Below are 19,460 nucleotides of genomic sequence, written 5' to 3'. Positions count from 1 at the left end.
CTGTGGGTTTTGGACCGTTGACAATTGAGGGAAACAAGAGATGAACACAGAGAAGTAGAAAACGATTAGCGAAATCAAGAAAACAATTTGACAAAGGATCGACTACATTTTAACATACAGGGTTTGATTGATTCGATGAAAAAACAAACATACGACCACTGACTTAACGAGAAGAAAAACATATTGAACCATACCACAAAATCGAACAAGACGACAAACACAAACCGTGTGACCATAACACTACATAGGCAAATCCTGACTGACTGACCAATTGAAAACTTTCCAACCTTCTACCGTAACATTCTGAGTCAGTTGCAACAGTGTCTTAATGGATATCATTTTCCGCGTACGGCTGGCAAACTGCTTCTGAAAGATTACGTTTCTGTTCTATCTTCAGGTCTAGTGTAGAGGTTGGTTTCGACTCTATTCAGAGTGCAGCTAGAAACCTAGCAAAAAAAAAAAAAATATTAAAAATGATAAAACTCTCGTTCCTGTATACTTTTTTGATCCATTTTGGCACCATATTCACTGTACAAAATTTCAGCTCAATCGAATAAACTATATTTTAGCGCCTACCTTTCTACCTTTTTATACGATTCACTATAAAGAAAGTTGCTTTTTCAAAGAAAAATCGCTAGGGGTCTCCCCAACAGCCCTAAAAACGATTGTGCGATATTTGCCAGAAAACCGTTCGCCAGAAAACCATTCGCCAGAATGACAAACGCCAGAAAACCATTTGCCCGAAAGTACCATTTGCCAGAATGTACCAATCCCCAGAATTTAATATTAAATATTAAATTCTGGGGATTGGTACATTCTGGCAAATGGTACTTTCGGGCAAATAGAAATTTTATTCATTTCCTAAGAATTAATTTCAGTCTATTAACATAAAAAATGTCGTCAGTTTCAATCTTTTACAATAATTTGATATGTTCACCGCTAGGATGATCTCTTGGTTCGTTTCGATAAAGAACGACTAGAACTAGAACAACGAAAACAACTGGAAATGATCCACCGGTAGTTATTAAGCAAAGAGAAAATCGATGAAGAGATATCGATCATTACAGATACGCCTGTATGATACTAAGCTCGAGACTACGATGTAACTAGGCAATAAGTGCATAGGTCCACAAACATCTGGTATGGTGAAAATACTGCTGGCCGAAGTACATTAGGCCGATTGGTCAATGGATAGAATGGTGATCACGAATCGCTATTCAGTGATTATGGAACAGGAATCGGATCGGTTTCTTAAATTTGTTCGGTTTTCCAATAATTAGCTGATACTTCGACAATGATGTTTCATAAGGGCCTAACTGACTTGATCGATTTCTCTTCGTCGACTCTCTCTTTCGCTAATAACTTGAACAAAACGAACAAAATCATTATTCTTTTTGTTTCTATAGCAACATGCAGTCGTCTTCTTCGCATTTCAGCCAAAAAATCTTTGGAAAACTCAATACACATTCTGTGATAATGTTTAAAAGAAGGCAAAATTCACTAGTTGAACATCAACGGTTTCGATGCAAAACACTATTTTTATACAACTAAACTAATATCTCCCCAAGTAACCATGGTGCTGAAACCTTTTTGCGTGCAGATATACGATGTATTTAGAGCAATCATTACTTTACATGCAACTTTAAGGCTAATTTAAAGTGGAAATGGTCAATTATAAAATCAAATTAAGATTAAGATTATACCGGTATAATCTTAGTTCAGTCGCATAATTGTCATTTTCACATTAAATCAACCTTAAATGTTCATGTAAAGTAATAATTGTTCTGAATACACCGTGTATCTGCATGCAATAAGGCTTCAGCACCGTGGTTACTTGGCTAGTTCAAATAGTGATTTTTTCCTTCTTCTAAACACAGGCTGTTCTTTCTAGTTTCATTGTAAGACAAGTTTTTGGAATAAATTGTTGATTATGTTAGAACCATAAAGCAATACTGGTATTGCGGAACTAACAGTTTAATTATTGAAAAAAAAAACAGATCTTAGACCCGTTTATTGTTCCTATATTTAAAAGAAGGAAAGATTCATGGTTAAAATACAGTAGCTCCAACTTCAACAATTATTTTAACAGCATAAAAGGAGAAAACGACAAAATATGGCCATTCGGCAAAATAACTTTTTAATCAAATGACATTCGACCCAACGGCCTTCAGTCGAATGCCCTAACACCATTGATATTAAGATTCTACAACAGTAGCCGGAGCGCCATTAGCCATAATACCAAAGCCCAAATATGTTAAGCTCACATATTACAATTACCGTAATAAGAGAATATATTGGTTAGAAATGGCGCAAATAAAGTAAGAAGTTCATCCAGAAAGAACAGCAGATGATTAAAAGAAGGAAAAAACTATGCTGGAATTATGAGAATTAATTTCCTCAAGAACAAGCTTTTTATAGCATTTGATCAAGTGATATTCGGCCTAATGGTAATGGCTTTCGGGCAGTGACAGTCAGGCTAATGGTATAGGTGAAACCGTCGCTTGAGTTATTGATTCTGTGTATTTCACTCGTTGCTTCCGAAAGGTTTTTGTTTATGATATTCGATTGACTTAAGTGTGTGATCAACAATTCCGGATAATTTTTCTGTTTGGCACAAAAATTATTATTTAAAGGGATCATGTTATTGTTATTGTCAAGAATAAGCTTAAAAAATTACTTTCAATTGAAAGCAGGGAATCTTTGAAAAATATAAGTAAAGCCAAAAATTCCATATCAGTAAAAGCTGGGAATGTGTTGAAGAAAGGAAAATCTTTGATGAGTATGGATCAAATTCCGTCAAAATAATATTTGATCAATTGGATCCACATCATGATCAATTTCTCCACAAGACAAATTTGTGGAAATGTACTAATTGTTAAAATAAGCTGTTGTGCGCAATAAAATATTTGAATAACATAACAGATTTAATGTATTGTGAAGTTAACGGTTTGATTCCACATCATTTTTTTGTTTCAGAGTGGTTTGCCCTTCTTCAAACTATAGGCTTTTCTTTAAAAGTTACTCTAAAATCATTTCTTGTTTGCTCTTACATCAGTTCCGATAATTTATTTAACTTTGGCATATAAATCTGAACAAAAATAAAATTTTACATTTTTACATTCGTTATTGTGGGCTAATCGATCCCAAACAAATAAAGAACACGAGTTATTTTTCAATTAGATTTTTTAAAATTATCATTAGATTGGGAACACTTCTGGATTGAGAACTTTGGAATATTTCTGGGGAATGGTACATTCTGGCAAATGGTTTTCTGAGAAATGGTTCTTTCTGGCAAACGGTTTTCTGGGAAATGGTATTTTCTGGCAAATGTCTTTCTGGCCAATGGCATTCTGGCGAATGGTTTTCTGGCAAATATCGCACAATCCTAAAAACAAGTCGATGAATGATTCGAGAAGGAAACTTCACGAGGAATCAGACCTTCCAGGTCCGCAATACGATTCGACGTAATTGGGAAAAAAGTTGCAAAGCCTTTCCCGATCCATAAATCAACGAGATTTTATTATTTATTGTTATTCCTTGCATGTTAAACATAATTTCCTTGCAAATAATCAATAATTTACCATCGCTTTGTAGTCTTCGAAGGGTTGGTTCATCGTGAAAAAAAATCATCGACATATTTTTAGGGGTTAAGGAGTTGTCTGTAACCATTTATCTTTGAAAAAGTATTTTTTCCCATACTGAATCGTATGAAAGCTTAGAATGGCGGGCGCTAAAATATAGGGTATTTTAGCCAAGAGGGGACTCCTTTGATTTTTTCTTTAATTTTCTCCTCAAATCTATGAGAACGTGCCTCTGGAGCCGACCTACTGATGGGACCAAAATGGAACCCAAAAAGTGTTCAGGAACAAAAACCCTTGACTGTCTGCAAAACGCGAATGGAAACATTCAACTTCTTGTGATTAGGGTAGCATGACCGAGGTCTCCATTACTCTCTCATGGTTCAAACAGCGGGGTTCAAACAGCGCCCTGAAAAGGGCACTATAATAACGCATAATACTTATGACACACGTGATACAAGAATCACTGTACAATTGCACTTGAAATGAGTGCCATACTGAAAATTCTCTCAGTTCAAGTCAGTCTTGTTAAAATTTTCTTGACACTGCGTACCGTTGTACAGGAATCACACTCGTATCACATGTCTGACTGGGGTATAAAGCGAAAGAGAGCCTATAGCTCTTTACCACAGCGCACAATGGGAAAAAATAGGTATAAAACGCGAATAAATTCAATATCTCTGTTCGGAGTGGATGGATTCGAATGAGTTTTTGACACAAGCTGCAAAAATCTCTACACGGAGAGACGAAACTACCCAAAAGTGAGTTTTTTCCACCCAACTTCGGGGTTGCGTGCGTCAAGCCAATTTTGAGTTGATGGAATCGATGTTTTTGTTGGGTTGTTCCCGCTTGCTTCCTTGTGAAAAAAATACCTAATTTTAAGTTTTTTCCACCCAACCGAAATTTTGACTAGGTTGTATTCACTCAAATTTGAGTACTGTGCTAGAAACTCAGTGTTGGCTTGACGCACGGAACTGCAAAAGTTGGGGTGTTTCTCTCTTCACTCTCTGACAACAATAGAAAGAGCGCATGAAAAGGGAGATGAAAAAGAACTCAAAATTGAGTTTAAAAGTAACTAATTTTGAGTTTTTCAGTTTCTCCGTGTACAGTTTCAGATAAGGAGGTTGTCATTCGCAGCACGAAACTGGAAATCAGTGTCTCTCTCATTTTCACCTTTTTGGAAAAATACTGGAGTGCAAAATAAATTATTTATTTAATTCGTATTTGTGTCAAAACGTCCGTATTATTGAATTGAGCTGATTTGGCTCACCGCACGGCCCCAAAAATTGGAATATCTTCAAATAGCCCCGATATCACCTATTTCTTTAAAATTTTACATGTATCGCCGCTTGGAGTAGAACACAGTTTATAAGAGCAGGACCATCCTTATGTCAAATGGCCGATACTATGAAAGTTTTTACACAAGTACGAGTTAAATAAGTTATTAATTTTGCATGCCAGTCGGAAATAGATGAGGATTTTCTCAAAAAAGTGTGAGAGAGAGAGCGCGGGGTAAAATGAGCTCAGTACACTTATTTCCAGCAGCGTGCGGCGAATGACACCCTCCTTATCTGAAACTATAGCGATTTTTGCATCTTGTGTCAAAAATTCATTCAAATCCATCCACTCCGAGCAGAGATATGGAATTTATTCGCGTTTTATACCTATTTTTCCCCACTGTGCAGCGGGTTAAGAACAAGTGTTTACCGAATACTCGGAAACGCAGTTGCGCAAAAACTGGACAGTAACATATCAAATGATACGAAGTTCCATGATTGGATTCACAGCTATCACATGCAAATGAATCAGCTTGCTGAATATTCGCCATGTGATAGCTGAGTCGGCAGTGGCCAGTCAATGCTTTGACCAGAATGCTGGAATTCTGCTTTGACAGATTTGTAAGATACTTCGCCACCCTTGAAGATGGCTCAGTATACAATACAATTTGGTTTGACGACATGACTCCAAACTATAAGGCAATCCATAAGACAGATGCGATCAGCTGATTTTTTTTTTGTTTACCATGTATTTTTGACATCCGATGATCGGGGTGACAGTTGAACACAAAGGAATTTGTTAAGCACTGACGACACTTGACGGAACTTTGCTAAGTAGTACTCACACTGTGTTTACATTTTTGGCTGTCACCCCCATCGCGAAAAGTCGTCATGGATTGCCTTATTCCAGTATGAGCCATTTTACGAGACGTTTCGGATCAGCTGATCGCTCATTTCATGAATGAAAATTTGACAGGAGGTTGCGCCCAAGCCCGTGAGTGTTAATATCAATATCAACACTGTTGTCGTTTCATAAAATAGACTATTGCATGTGCTGTGTAGCAGCCCAGGTGTGAATCTGAAGCTTTAATGTTAGGAAGCGATGTCTAGTAACCTTTGAAAATGAGCATTACGAGATGATGAGATATCGACATTCGACATGTAGAGAGGAAAAATGTATGCAAATTATAGGGACCTATCAAACCATAGATATAGGAAGAATTACACTAGAGTCGACTGTATAATGATCAAGCGGGAAAAATCGTTGAAGCTGGAGGTGCCAAACTAAGATTTCGATGTTTGAGCTCAATTGTTTCTCACTGAGCTCTCAACAGCAAATCTAAGTCAGTACACACTTATTTCAGAGTCTCTTGTTCGGCTGTTCTATTTTCGGTAAAAGTTCGGATTACCGAAGTTCAGCAGAGTTTACCGAAGTTCGGCTATTTTTTACCGAACGTTCGGTAAACATTATCGGTAATTCAGTAGAGTTTACTGAACGTTCTGTAATTTTTTGACGAACTTCGGTAATATGCTGCTGAACATTCGGTAATCTGAACTTTTACCGAAAATAGAACAGCTGAATACGGTACTTTATTTTAAGTGTGTTCGCTCGGCTATCCCTTTTATTCAGTTGTGGCATTTTTTCCCGAACTCAATTGATTGAATGTTATGCAACATTCGGCAAGATAGCCACACACCTAACTTGATCATTGCAGCTGTGCCCATATAATACTAAATGAAAAAAAAAACATTATTTTTAACAGATAATTTCATTCTTTTTTGTATACCACAGGTGAAAGAGGACTGGAAATACGTTGCGATGGTTTTGGATCGGTTATTTTTATGGATATTTACGTTAGCGGTACTAGCTGGAACCGCCGGCATTATACTACAAGCTCCAACATTATACGACGATCGAATACCTATCGACAAAACATTTGATGAATTAGCTACATCCACAGTAGTTCGGTGTCCACCACAATAGCAAACAAGGACCAGCCTGGAAACACTTTTGATCTTATTAGGGTGTGCTGCAGGAATGAGTGCCTGTGTTTTGGTGTATGAAAGAGTTTTTAATGGCCGATTTATGTAATATTTGTTATGAAACTAAACAGTTTAGTTGAAATATTTTTCAATTTATTATGTCTGTCATATTTTCCTTCCAATGTTTGGCATAATTATTGATCTGAAGAAATCTGTTTTTGCAGTATCAAAACAAGTTATTTATTTTATACTAAAACTTAATTATATGTGAAAATAAAACTGCCGTAAAAATAAATGGAACATGTGTTATGAAACTGCTGTTACAATGAATGCTTTAACAATCATCCACGATAGAACATTGTTTGCTCAATATTAAGTTAGAATGTTTATGGACAATAAAATGTATATGCACATTTTTATCAGGTTCTTCTTACAATCCACACTACGTTAAAAAATAATATTATTTTTATTAATGGACGTTAGACATGCCACACAAATTATGGAACAAAAAATTTGATTGTTGCCAACTCGCTTCCCATTCCCCCTCTTGAACATATTTTGTATAACAATAAAATATATTTGTATGGATCGTCACCCCGTTCTAGTCTCGCAACAATAAACACCCATCCCTTCCCTTAGACCGTAACGTACTTTTACAAAAAGTCATAAGTTTTAGCTTATCTTATTCAAGTTTTTTTAATTCGGCTTTACCTCAATACTGCACAACCAGTTAAAATATTGTTTGATCAAAATGGCCGTCATTTACGATTGTTTTAATTGAAAACTCGTGGCCATTTTTATGTGAACATCAGTCACAGAATTTCAAGTGACTCAAGTAAGATTTTAAAGTATCGGATGCTGGTGATGCTCTTGAAGTGAAAAGTAGACATCATCTTCAATTTAATATATTGACAGTTAACAATTACACATAGGGCATGAACGATTACCAAAGCTCCAAAATGTTCGAATACTAAGAGCGGTTCGAATAAAATAGGCATATACTTAGAAACAAAAGTAGCATTGTGAAGAATAATCGTTGTGATATGTTATAGGGAGGAGATGCATTTGGATTACGATTGCATTATAGACAAATGAGCGTATCACACGAAAAACAAATGAGTTTAATAACATCGTCATGAAAACATTGTGTTCCGCAAACCGCTAAGTAGGTGAGCAAACGTTAAACATGAAAAACGATGTGAGCGTCGTGAACGAGAGATTTGCGAGTTAAAGAAAATTTGAACTAACCGCTAGGAAGTGAGTAGGGTGAGACGTCTGTTTGTCTAAATTATTGTGCAACTATATCCAAAATAGAACTACTGCCCAAAAGGGTCTCCTCTCTATCAGTTAGCATTTTGTGTACATTTTTTTATGGATGAAAATGTTTATATACGTATGTATATCTTTGATCAAACTGCATCAAATCGCATATTTATAACATCTGCATAAACACCAGGCATAGCTGTCAGCACAGGACGCCAACATTTCTAAATATGCCGTTATATGAAATACACTGACATTCCGCATATTTGTTTTTCTATTAAACATACTTTTAACTCAAAACAGATACGGACATAACTTTTTTGAATTGTACACGTTGTACACATTTTACATTCATTTTAGATTTTTTACGTTATATTCATTGCTTACATGAATTATGTATTATTATTATCTTTTCATATTACATTATATAAATTTTTATTTGCGGTGTTTATTCACTATTAGTGTATGTATTTGTATTTATTTAGTTAGATCAACATGACACAAATGAACAATACGTAATGTAAAGTGTATTATTTTTGGTAACGATTAAACCCAAACATTATTTTGCATTGCGTGCCGATAAATTGCTGTTAAGGTACTGTTATGTTGGATATTAGCCGTACAACAGTCCCACAGGCGAAATATCATGCTAGTTATTTGGAGGAAATTCCAATGTTGCAAATGAAATGTAAACAAAGAAATTCAAAAAAATAAAGATCAGAGCTCATGTTTGTCGATTGTTGTAAATATGCTATTACATGCAGTCAACTATTAACAGGTATTAGGACTCATTTCTTTACCTCCGTTTTGAGCATATGTAGTCCTCAAACTAGGTTTACCTGTATGAAGAAACCAGGCATATAAGTAAAGCGAAAATGAAGGAATTATCCTTTAGTTATTCTAATTAAAGCAGTTTTCCTTTAATCTCTTTTTTATTTTTATTGATGTTTATCTTAACTTACTAGCAAATTCTAAACTTTTAAATTTTTGTGTGAATGCATATTTTTAAAATTTATAAACGATGTTTTACCAGAATTTAGCTGTTTCCAATTTTTTAAGCATTGCATTAATTTTTAAAAAGAAAATAGAGGTAAAACTCGAAGGTAGTAACTGATTCTAACACTTCGGACGTCTGGCTATTTTTTCCTTGAGAAGCTTTGTTATGAGCTGACTCAATTAGCAATTCAAAGAACAAAAAATAAACTTTTTGTTTTTAAATTCTATATTATCTTACATAATGAGGCATTTAGTTTAAATTCGTGATTTATCAATGACTGAAAAACATATTTTGTTAAAACAAAATTATTCATTCTAATTTTTAAATGAATTATCCTGTAACATTGCTAGGTTTTATATTAATATTTTATAAATATAAACGTTTATCTATATTAGTATATGAATTTATACAAATGATTTAAACATCAATTTCGTACAGGACCGATCATGAACCACGTGGTCCGATGTGATCTTGTTTTGACCAGCTAGTATTAACTAATTTCATCCTTTCTCATCTACTTTAAATTGAAAGTCATTTAAGCCACAGAGCACGCGTTTTATTGGTGACAGAATTTCGAAAGAGTTGAAAATTTGGTTTGAATGTTTTTGGTGGTTGAATGTTTTGTAACATTTTTGACCTTTTACGATTTTACTTTTCGATTAAAACAAGAAAATCTGTTAAGTATAATAAGATCGAACATAAATGGCGGAGACATTTGTGCTACACCATCAAACATGAAACGTTAACATAGATATTAGAAATAAATTAGAAACATGTATATCAATTATTGAATTGAATCAAATTAGCATTATGTAAAACAAGCCTAACCAAGCGTACATAACAAAAAAAAAACAGATACCATTAACGCAATGACATGTATTGAAACTGTGGTAATTGTTGCAAAAAAATATTTGTTAAATAAATAAAATTTCCAGAACTGCCAATCATTTATTATCCGAACAATCTTAAAAAATACCTAAGTCTAAAGTGTGTTCACACGAATATATTTGCAAAAAATGTAGCTTGGAGTTCAATGGGAATGAAAAACAATAGTCTGATAGCACATTATAGGAAAACCATTAATGAGTCTACGTAGTTTATGGACAGCGACATGTGAATTCTTCATCCGGAAAAGAGAGATGAAATAGCCTAAAAATCTCGTGAGTAACTATAAAAAAAAAAACATTCATCCCGGAAGAAAGTTGTACCTTTCTCACAACCGACGGCCTCACGAGAGCTTCAAGGTAGCTCCCAAGGTCGCCGTATGAGATGGAAGCATAGGTCTTATCATGTCAAGTTCACGACACACACAACACAATAACAGAACACAGCATCCATGCCCTGACGATTTCCACAAGAAGACCTACCTGACCATTCATGGGAATAGAGAGTGTCATATCAACATCGTACAGCCTTGGGTGGGTACACTCAGAGAGAACTAGGAATATGATAGTGTTCGATAAGCACCATAGACGTACACTAGCCGTCTAAGTACATTGCATCACATTGACACACCTCGATATCCCCAAAACCTGAGGTCTTAAGAAGATACTGTCTTCAGCAAAGTTATTCAGAAGCCCAAAAAGCAACAATATTTCTGAAGGCGGCATTTTTGCAGGTGATCTGGTTTTAGAGATATCCATATCGAGGTGAGTCAGGGTGATGCAATATTGTTGCAATAGATTTTGTGAGTATATACTTATGACCGGTAGTGTATTAGGAACCCACACATATGGTACTCCTCTCAGCATTGTTTAAGATCTCATTCTCCACTGATCAACTGCTTTTTACAACTCGTTTTACACCACCCACTGAATACGGGAGAGTATTGTCCTTGTTTATATATTCAAGGAGTTACATATTTTGTAAGGATAAAAAACTAGCAAGCATACTTTCAGATTATGCAATAAAAAAAGTTCGATTTTTTATCCCGCAAACTATGTTACACGGACGAGAAGTTAAGGGCTGTCTATGGTTCCTTTTATGTTGATGAATAAAAAGCAACTGGCGTCATATATTATGTTTATTTGAAACGTTATAAAATTATCATTTTTGCTAAATCTCAAAAACACCTCACCTTCAATTTTCGTTTGATTCCTCCTTCTTGCAATGCTTGACGCATAGTTGTTTGAAATTGTTCAAAAGCTGCTGGCGGAGAGCCTCTCGTTGTTTCTTTATAACGTTGCTGCGTGATTTGAACTCCAGTATGCATTCATTAGGGATGAAATCGTTTTCCGCGTCATCCTCCTCAGTTGATGACTTATCCTGTAATTTACGGGAAGAAATGAAAGGATGTTCGCCTTCCAGAATAGCACATACACAGTAAAAACTGTTGTGTAATATTACATCTGAACTGCTGCAACCCGATCAATACGTCGGTTGCATGAATATTACATCGGACGATGTACACATAAAAACAAAAGATTTTACATCAAAACGATATAATCGTACATAGGAATCGTGATTACATTGATTATTTAGTACATCGGAATGAATTACATCGGGCGGGTTGCATTTATTTTTTGCTGTGTACTATAGATTATTTCACTTACAAGCATTTCCTGTAACGTCATTGGAAGCCCTGAAATCGAACTTTGCAAAAAGCTTGGTGATCGTAATGTTCCAACGCAATTTCTAGGAGAAAACGGTGCATATTTATTTTTTGAGTGTACCGATCCTCCATGGTTACATAACCCATCAGAACATGCAACTTCAGAGCCCTCCGGAGTACTAACTAAGCTTGATGTTGCTGAGTCCACATTCGAAGAAGTGTGTAATGATTCGGAATGAAGAGGTTCTGAAGAATAGCCTCCATCACATGATGTTCTGCTACATGAGTTAGTATTATTTATCTTTTCAATGCTGGATCCTTGACACGATGAGCAATCACATCCCATAGTTTGCGTTTTAGTTGTACCGGATTCATTTTTGTTCATCGGTGCAATCGATTTAGGGCCAGCATCGATAATTGTTCCATCGCAAAGCATTACTCGATCATCGTCTTCCTCATCGTCTTCTTCAATATCATCAGCTGAACACGAACATATTTTGGAATCGGGTTCTCCACTACACTTTGCTAGTTTGTCCGAAGCATTATCCGTTAGCTTCTTTTCATTGCGCTTCTTCCGTTTCTTTAGCTTCTTTTGTTCCTTCTTGTGCTCTTTGCATCGTTCTTCGCGACTTATTTCCTCATACAGTAATTCTAAATTACTGATTCCTTGTTTCTTCTCAACTGCCATGTCAAAACTACGACTTAACGCATGAACAGCTACCGCAGCTAACACTTGACAAGCATTTTCTTCTTCCCGCAAACATACACTAATTCTCCGAAGTCTCTCATAAAGACACATTCCAATGCAGGTGAGTACTTCTTCTTGAGCAATTTCAAGCGTTTTGGCATGTCGCTCACGATTTTTTGAATTTCTGAAAGGACAATGATATCATTGAAAAAATCATATTGCATAAAATACTAAAATGATTTACCTTCCATTTAGTTCCGGTTCTGCACGTTTTATTAGAGCGTCAATATATTCAAGTTTTGTTTGTAAATGAATGTGCTTGTCAGATAGACATCGTTTTATTCCGGAATATAGATGAGCAACATATCCTTTCTCTTTTGCTGGATTACTTTCATTTATCAGTAACGAATAAGCCTTTTCCACCTGTAAATCAATAATTAGCAATAATCGCAATCAACTCAAAAACGCATTGCCTACCTTTGTTCTACATTCTTGGCAAAACTTATGCTTCTTCAAATATCCATCAAGCATTGTATGTAGTTCGGAGGATTCAATTACAGCAAGCTCATCCTTGCATTGTTGTTTCATGCAGTTCCACACATCCTTCCAGGTCTCCGAGAACGGTCGGGAACGGAACGTGTCTAGCGAATGTAAATTGCAGCGCAAATTCTTTCTGTTCCGGAACTGATTATCTAGTAGCTCGTCCAACACTAGCTTGTGTTTATGAAGAAGAGTACACAATGCTTGCGGGGATTTCATTTTATCCTCATTGATGGTTAAAACCCCTCTTCCCGTAATAACAATCGGATCCAGCGTTGGGTGACCGGAAAGCATTAGTTGATAAAATAGTCTCTCAACACTTCTGCGACAACCAACGCAAGGCACATTTTGGCTAAGAACAGACGTAAATTCCACGGTCGGTACGTTCAAAGATAAACGCAGCTCAGCTGGATTCAACACTTTGTATTTTTTTGTGAACTCGTCTAGATCTTGTCCTCTTACTGGAGGCTGATCGAATACCAGCCCTCTGGAATTCAAGTCCATGAGCATCTAAGGAACAGACAAGAAAATAATTAATAGGTATTAAACACAAAAATGATAAATAAATAAAAACACATTACCATCAAGTTTTCTCCTCCTATTAGAGGCAGCTGTCTTTTTGATACTTTTACACAATTCATCTCATCTGATCTGTAAACGTATGTTAATTTAGCCATATTTCACTTCGATTGCAAAGCACACAAAATCGTATTTCTTTTTCGACAATAACCAGCTAATCTACAATGTGAAAAATAATTATATTTATAAAATTGTAAGTAGAAAATTTCCAAAATGTACACACACGTCGTTTTGAGGATGATTCTCAATGGATGTCAAAATCTAAGATGGCGAGCCATCTACATGAAATAACTACAAATTACGAGGTGGGCTGCAATGCTGCACAGGCACATTCAGATTCATGACATTGACAGTTTGGTGACCAATACATCAGATAACTGAATGACAGATTTTTGACGTTTTGCTTGTTTTACCAGTGTAAATCCAATAGGATATGCATAAAGCCTTTTGACTAAAGGGCGCATGAAAAGCCTTTTTGTTTTCGAATCAGGTATGCTATCAAACCTTGATCTTGATGCAATTTGACTCGAACGTTTCGACCAACCAGTGATTATTCAAATCAGAACAGTCAGGTCTTCTTGTTTTCTTACCCTGCAATAAAACTATGTTTCTGTGTTCAAAAGACAAGTTGTCTGTTTAAGCCACTGTCATGTTGGCTACGAAAACATTTGCATTGGTGAAATAGAGATGCCATTTCCTTGGTTCATTGACATTGAATATTACCAGAGAATAATTTACCTTGTTATTATATTACTACCATGTTAAACCATCACACATCGTACCTTACCGGACAGACTAAAGTCTGAGTTTCCTCTGCTGTAGGTGGGAGTCGTCTCCAGTCTCCGCTGAATCCGAATCCGAGCTGAGATTTTGAGCGATATATGCGATTATGGGCGATAATGTGCGATTTTGGGCTTTTTTATTGAACGGAAATATGTTTTTAAGCATAGGATAAACTGGTCAATTAACATCTAAATTAACGACTCATGCAAAATATTTTGTTTCAGCAAATCAATTTTGATAGATTTAAGCATTTTATGTCAGTAAGTAAACTTGCATGCAACTTTTGGAGGGTGACTTTTTTTTATTCTTTAACCTTCACATTACCGACCCCCGACAACTTTCATCCGATTTTTTTTAAGTCGCCCTTAATCGATCATAAATTGGTGCTAGTTTATTACACTCAAGTGGTCATGGAACATCCGGAACCATTCCGGAGATATTCCGGATTGTACTGGGGTCAGGGGGTGGGAGAGGGGTCTGTTTTGCCAAAATGACTAAAAGTGGTTATTTCGTGTGTTATTGTGTTTGAGAGGCCCCCGCGGAACCTGTTTCAGGTGTTCCGGAGTGGTCATATTAGTTGATACACACTTCAGTTAATTTTTTCTGCCCGAATCTCTTGAAATCATGAAGTTTGATACGTCGCACGGCATATTTTGGTTGCTAATCACAAATGTCCCCAATGTCACCCCCGTGGAACCTATGCTAGATGTTCTGGGGTGGTCATATTAGTTGATACAGGCTTCAGGGTATCGTTTCTGACTCAGTCATTCAAAATCATGAAGTTTGATATGTCGCACGACATGTTTTGGATGAAAACCAGAAGTGTCCCCAATGAGGCCCCCGCGGAACCTGTTACGGTGATCTGGATAGGTCATCTTATTCAAATCTGATTATCGAAGTTGTGTTTTATTGTTCGCAATAAAAATTCAACTGAAAATCGATGGTTCAAACACAATATCACACGAAATAGTCATTTTTAGCCATTTCGGCACCCGCCCGGACCCCAGCACAATCCGGAATATCTCCGAAATGGTTCTGGATATTGCATGGCCACTTGGGTGTTATAAACTTGCAAAAATTTATGAACGATTGAGAGCGACTTCAAAAAAATTGGTTGAAAATTGACGAAATGCCAGCATTTTGAAAATGAGATGTTGGAGGTCGGGTACGTGAAGGTTAATCACTTAACCTACACGGTAAAAAATCTGCACGCTGATATGAGGGGATTGGCACTTGAATTCGCACTACTTGCCTATCAATTCGGTATCATTTGAATATCATTTTGAAAGGAACATCCAATGCCTCTTCAATTTCAATGGAACATCGCTTCAATACGCTCTTGACAATGTTTTGATTTGAAAACGAAAATAAAAAAAAAGTTGTCCCTGTTTGTCCCAAACCCAGATTTGATACTCGGACCTTGACCGTTATGATCTCTAGTCTTACCACTACTCTACTTCACGACTGTTAGAAAGCTGTGATTCGAAGCGAAACACTTTCTACCATCTGTCAACTAGATAAACTTTCATGTCTAAAGCAGTCATTTCCAATTCAAGAACTTTTCACATCAGATCGTGTAGCTTTGTACATTAGTGCAAATCGAAGTGATTTTCAGTTGACTTCTCCGGTGGGTTTGTTTTGGTTCTTAGGTCAACAGTGACAGCATTGTGAATTCAAAGGATAAAGCATTTCTGATCATGTTGATTGATATGTTGAATAATCAAGGGATTTTTCCCTTGAATCGAGCGTGCAGAATTTTTACCGTGTAATTTACAGCTCTTTTGTCCACTAGGGGACTGCGTGAGCAATTCCAATTGGCACTTTTCTACCCTGTCCATGGTAGAATGATGAGCACGCGGCTGTTGATGGTGACTCTTGTACCTTTTCAAAAATTCAAAAATTCAAAAATTGCAAGTGCCGGGGCTTGGATCGAACCCATGATCATCCAGTTATGAAGTGAACGTGTAGCCACTACGCTACGGGTCCCGGCATAAAATAAGGAAGGTGACTTGTATGGGAAATATCGTTTCTAACATAAATTGCATAAATTCTATCAAATTGTCTAAAAAATATGTCCATGCTTAAAGGCTTGCAGTTAAAAAAGTTCAAAATTGTGTTTTTTTTATCTATCTAAAAATCTCGTTATTTTAGCTCCAAAATTATATATTTTACCCTATAAATAGAGGTACATATAGCTCAAAATTGTGACGTGCTGGAGCAAATCTCTCCAAATTCGGATTCAGCGGCCAAAATTTCTTCGGAGACACATAAGGGGCCGTTCTTAAACCACGTATACCAAAATTTGGACTCAGACCTCCTCTCCCCCTCGTAGAGTTTCATCCACACAAAAATTTTGAAATTTGTATGCAGACTTTGGCCAGACCCCCCCCCCCCTCTCCCCAGAAAGTCTACGTGGTTTATGAACGGCTTCTTAGTTTGTTCTTGAACAGCATCCATTTATTACGTAACGCTAAAATCGGCATTTTTTGACCCAACCCAGAAATTATGCCTAAGGATTTTTATAGATATTATCTATAAAATCAATGTTTTCATGCATATTTCTATAAAATTGACAGTTATTAGTTTTTATTTCCTAATTGTATTTACAGGGTGGCAACGTGAAAATGATACATTAGTTTGGGAGCCATACGTTGCCATTGATGCTATTGCATTGAAAATAAGTGTGCTTGGGGTAACGGGATCATAGATATGGGGCTTTTAAGAAACAAAGGATTCACGGATTGGCTCTGAAGAATATTTCCGACAGGGTTGCCAGATCTTGCGTTCAGCTCAAGACGCACGCTGTTCACAACATTTTTTTTATGACGAAAATTTTTTACTTTAGATGCGTCTCTGAATAAACAAAATGATCGTGTGTATAAAGCAAGTCATCGGGAAATTCCCGCCGACAAACGAGAGGTTCAACGATATCGAAGTGCTGCAGCGGTGATGGTTTGTGGCGCCATATCAACAAAAGGTCAATTACCATTGTTGTTCAACGACAGGGGCATACAAATCAACAAAAAGTTCTTTTTACAACACGTGATCAAAGATCACCTATTCCCCAGTGCCAAGAAACTGTTTGGAAAAGAAAGCTTTTGTTTCCAGCAGGACTCAATACCGACTCATAAGGCAGTGGTTGTTGAACAGTGATGCAAGCAAAATTTACCGTGCTTCATCAGCTTATCGGAATACATTGCTGGTTTCCTCCCCGATTTGAACCCACTGGACATTTGTACATGGGAATACATGTTAGGGAACCTGGGCGACGCGAAGAGCTTGGTTTTGGAAACCTTCAAAAACCGTTTGGTAAAAATTGCTATTTTCTATAGCCTAAAATTGCTATTTTCTATAGCCTAATCGAAAGAGCTCATTTTTCTGAGTATAACGTGATTTTATTGGATTTCAATACCTTTGTTTTGATGGTTAAATCAATAAAACAGTTTTAATTTTCGTGGATAGAATGACAGTTCAATCGATAAAATGACAGTTCGACCCGAATAAAAAAATTTCCCCATACAAACTTTAAATGCATTTTAAAAATAGATCCCGGACTCCAAAAATTATGAAAATTTGGATTTAGACTAGTTTTTGGGCGGAGAATCTGATTATGAAATAATCCGGATACCCCTAAAGAACCCAATTCAAAACAAAGGGGAATGATTCTAATTGAACAAAATTTTTTGTAAGTTTAATACTTTGTTGTGTTATTAAAAGTGAATTTGCAGAAAAATTAAATCCTGTTTGAATTTTGCATAAGTTTTCTAGTGTATCATTTCTACGTTGCCAGTATATAATATAGTCTATTTCTCGGATACTTATTCAAAACGACGTATCAACATACGATTTGCGTGTATTATACGTCGTTTTGAAAAAGTATCTGAGATTTTATGAGGCTAGTCAAACGACAGAAGTACGCGCTCTAATGTTTACGTTTTCAATCGTCATCCGGTTGATGATGGTCAATGACTGCGCGCAAGTCATGCGTTGTTTTTGAAACTGACTAAAACCATAATAAGAAACAATAAACAAATCGCTCTCGCTCTTCGTACATATGTAGAGATGGTTGTGGTTTAGGGGAAGATGATATAGATCGATGAGATTAGAATTGAACCTTATGACAACTAAGTTGCCTGGTCATTAATTGGCTCGGTAGCTTAGTTGGTAAAGCACTTGTCTAGCGAATAAGGGTCGTGAGTTCAAATCTCACCTGAGCTGTGGATTTTTTCCCAATTTAACCAATAATTTACCCATCTGTACATATGTACGTTGAGTTATTTGAATTTCATAAGAAATTTTTATCTAATTTATTTTCGCAAGTTAACGAGTGAATCGCAACGAAATACCAACGAATACCTGATTAATTATTGAGTTTTGTATTCCTTCTACGACAGCTTTTGAGCCTATTTTGGCTCAAATTTCTCATATCTCCAATTTATCGAACAAGTACCTTTTCAAAAATTACACGATATTCCAGCAAAACAAACGTGTCTGGAATTCTGTCAGTTGACGCCGCTGCTGCGATCAGCTGTTCTGAAACGTCTCGTAAAATGGCTTATTGAAAATATTTGAGGGTGGGGTTGTAAGGTACGCGGGGCGCAGTTTGGTCATCACTGGCTTAATTCCAAATAAAAAAAAACAAACACTGAAAAATATTTCTACTCAGTGGCTGAGTTGGTCTTACTCCGAAATCGATAAATCCTTTGTTTTCTTACTTACTTAGCCACTGAGTAGAAATATTTTTGGGTGTTTGGTTTTTTTTTCTCAGCTGCGAATTTCAAATTAGAATTGCATAGCTGAACACGGTCAGAAAATTCACTTATTTTTGAGCTAAAGTAGGACAACTAAAAGCGCAATTGAAGTCGTATAATATTCTTGATTGTGTCAGGAATATTATGAAATGATGCGATTATTGTACTTACGTTTAGAACAATTTTGTGTGAATCATGCCCATTTTAGAGCAGCTTTTTCTTAGCGTGAACTTGTCAATCTACACCGAGAAACATAACTACACAGCTTCTTAGTTGATCCTACTCAAGTAATCGAAAAAACGATTGTTTTCTTATTCAGTTTTCGTGAAAAATTGGACAACTCATCGGCAATAAGTTGTTCCACTTTAATCTGAAACTAAGTGAGAAAACAAAGGATTATTCAATTTTAAAGCAGGAACTACTAAGTGACTGAGCAGAAATATTTCACAGTGTATCGAATTCCGAACCAA

The 19,460-nt window shown here is 36.2% G+C and overlaps 2 protein-coding genes and 1 non-coding gene across 8 annotated transcripts in view; 2 read left to right on the top strand and 1 right to left on the bottom strand.

Moving 5' to 3' along the window:
- The window catches only part of LOC109402173 (acetylcholine receptor subunit alpha-like), a 42,027-nt gene extending 31,992 nt beyond the window's left edge, over positions 1 to 10,035 (top strand). For all 6 annotated transcript variants that reach the window (XM_062843034.1, XM_062843044.1, XM_062843030.1 and 3 more), the window contains one exon: positions 6,648 to 10,035. In XM_062843034.1, coding sequence (XP_062699018.1) covers positions 6,648 to 6,839 — 192 coding nt within the window. In that variant the 3' untranslated portion in view covers positions 6,840 to 10,035. The remainder of the gene's footprint in view (positions 1 to 6,647) is intronic.
- A 1,068-nt stretch (positions 10,036 to 11,103) lies between these two features.
- Positions 11,104 to 13,735, bottom strand: LOC109402174 (gametogenetin-binding protein 2-like). Its single transcript, XM_019674811.3, has 6 exons — positions 13,682 to 13,735; positions 13,459 to 13,615; positions 12,815 to 13,387; positions 12,582 to 12,760; positions 11,651 to 12,521; positions 11,104 to 11,363 (listed from the first exon to the last, which is right to left on the bottom strand). The coding sequence occupies exons 2-6, from the start codon at positions 13,552 to 13,554 to the stop codon at positions 11,178 to 11,180; spliced, it is 1,905 nt and encodes a 634-aa protein (XP_019530356.3). The 5' UTR covers positions 13,555 to 13,615; positions 13,682 to 13,735; the 3' UTR covers positions 11,104 to 11,177.
- Positions 13,736 to 18,385: 4,650 nt separating this feature from the next.
- Trnaa-agc (transfer RNA alanine (anticodon AGC)) lies at positions 18,386 to 18,457 on the top strand. Its single transcript has one exon. It is a non-coding gene; the product is annotated as a tRNA-Ala (tRNA).
- Positions 18,458 to 19,460: the final 1,003 nt, after the last annotated feature.

The sequence above is a fragment of the Aedes albopictus genome, chromosome 1 (genome assembly GCF_035046485.1).
Source record: "Aedes albopictus strain Foshan chromosome 1, AalbF5, whole genome shotgun sequence".
NCBI classification, from domain to species: domain Eukaryota; kingdom Metazoa; phylum Arthropoda; class Insecta; order Diptera; family Culicidae; genus Aedes; species Aedes albopictus.
This window is presented reverse-complemented; position numbering and strand designations above follow the sequence as displayed.

Bases quoted from the DNA above. Each gene is read 5' to 3' on its own strand.
- LOC109402174 (XM_019674811.3), bottom strand. From the start codon at position 13,554: ATGGCTAAATTAACATACGTTTACAGATCAGATGAGATGAATTGTGTA. The intron at 13,388-13,458 runs GTAATGTGTTTT...TCTGTTCCTTAG, and splicing joins TAGGAGGAGAAAACTTGATG to ATGCTCATGGACTTGAATTC. The intron at 11,364-11,650 runs GTAAGTGAAATA...CGTAAATTACAG, and splicing joins TGACGTTACAGGAAATGCTT to GATAAGTCATCAACTGAGGA.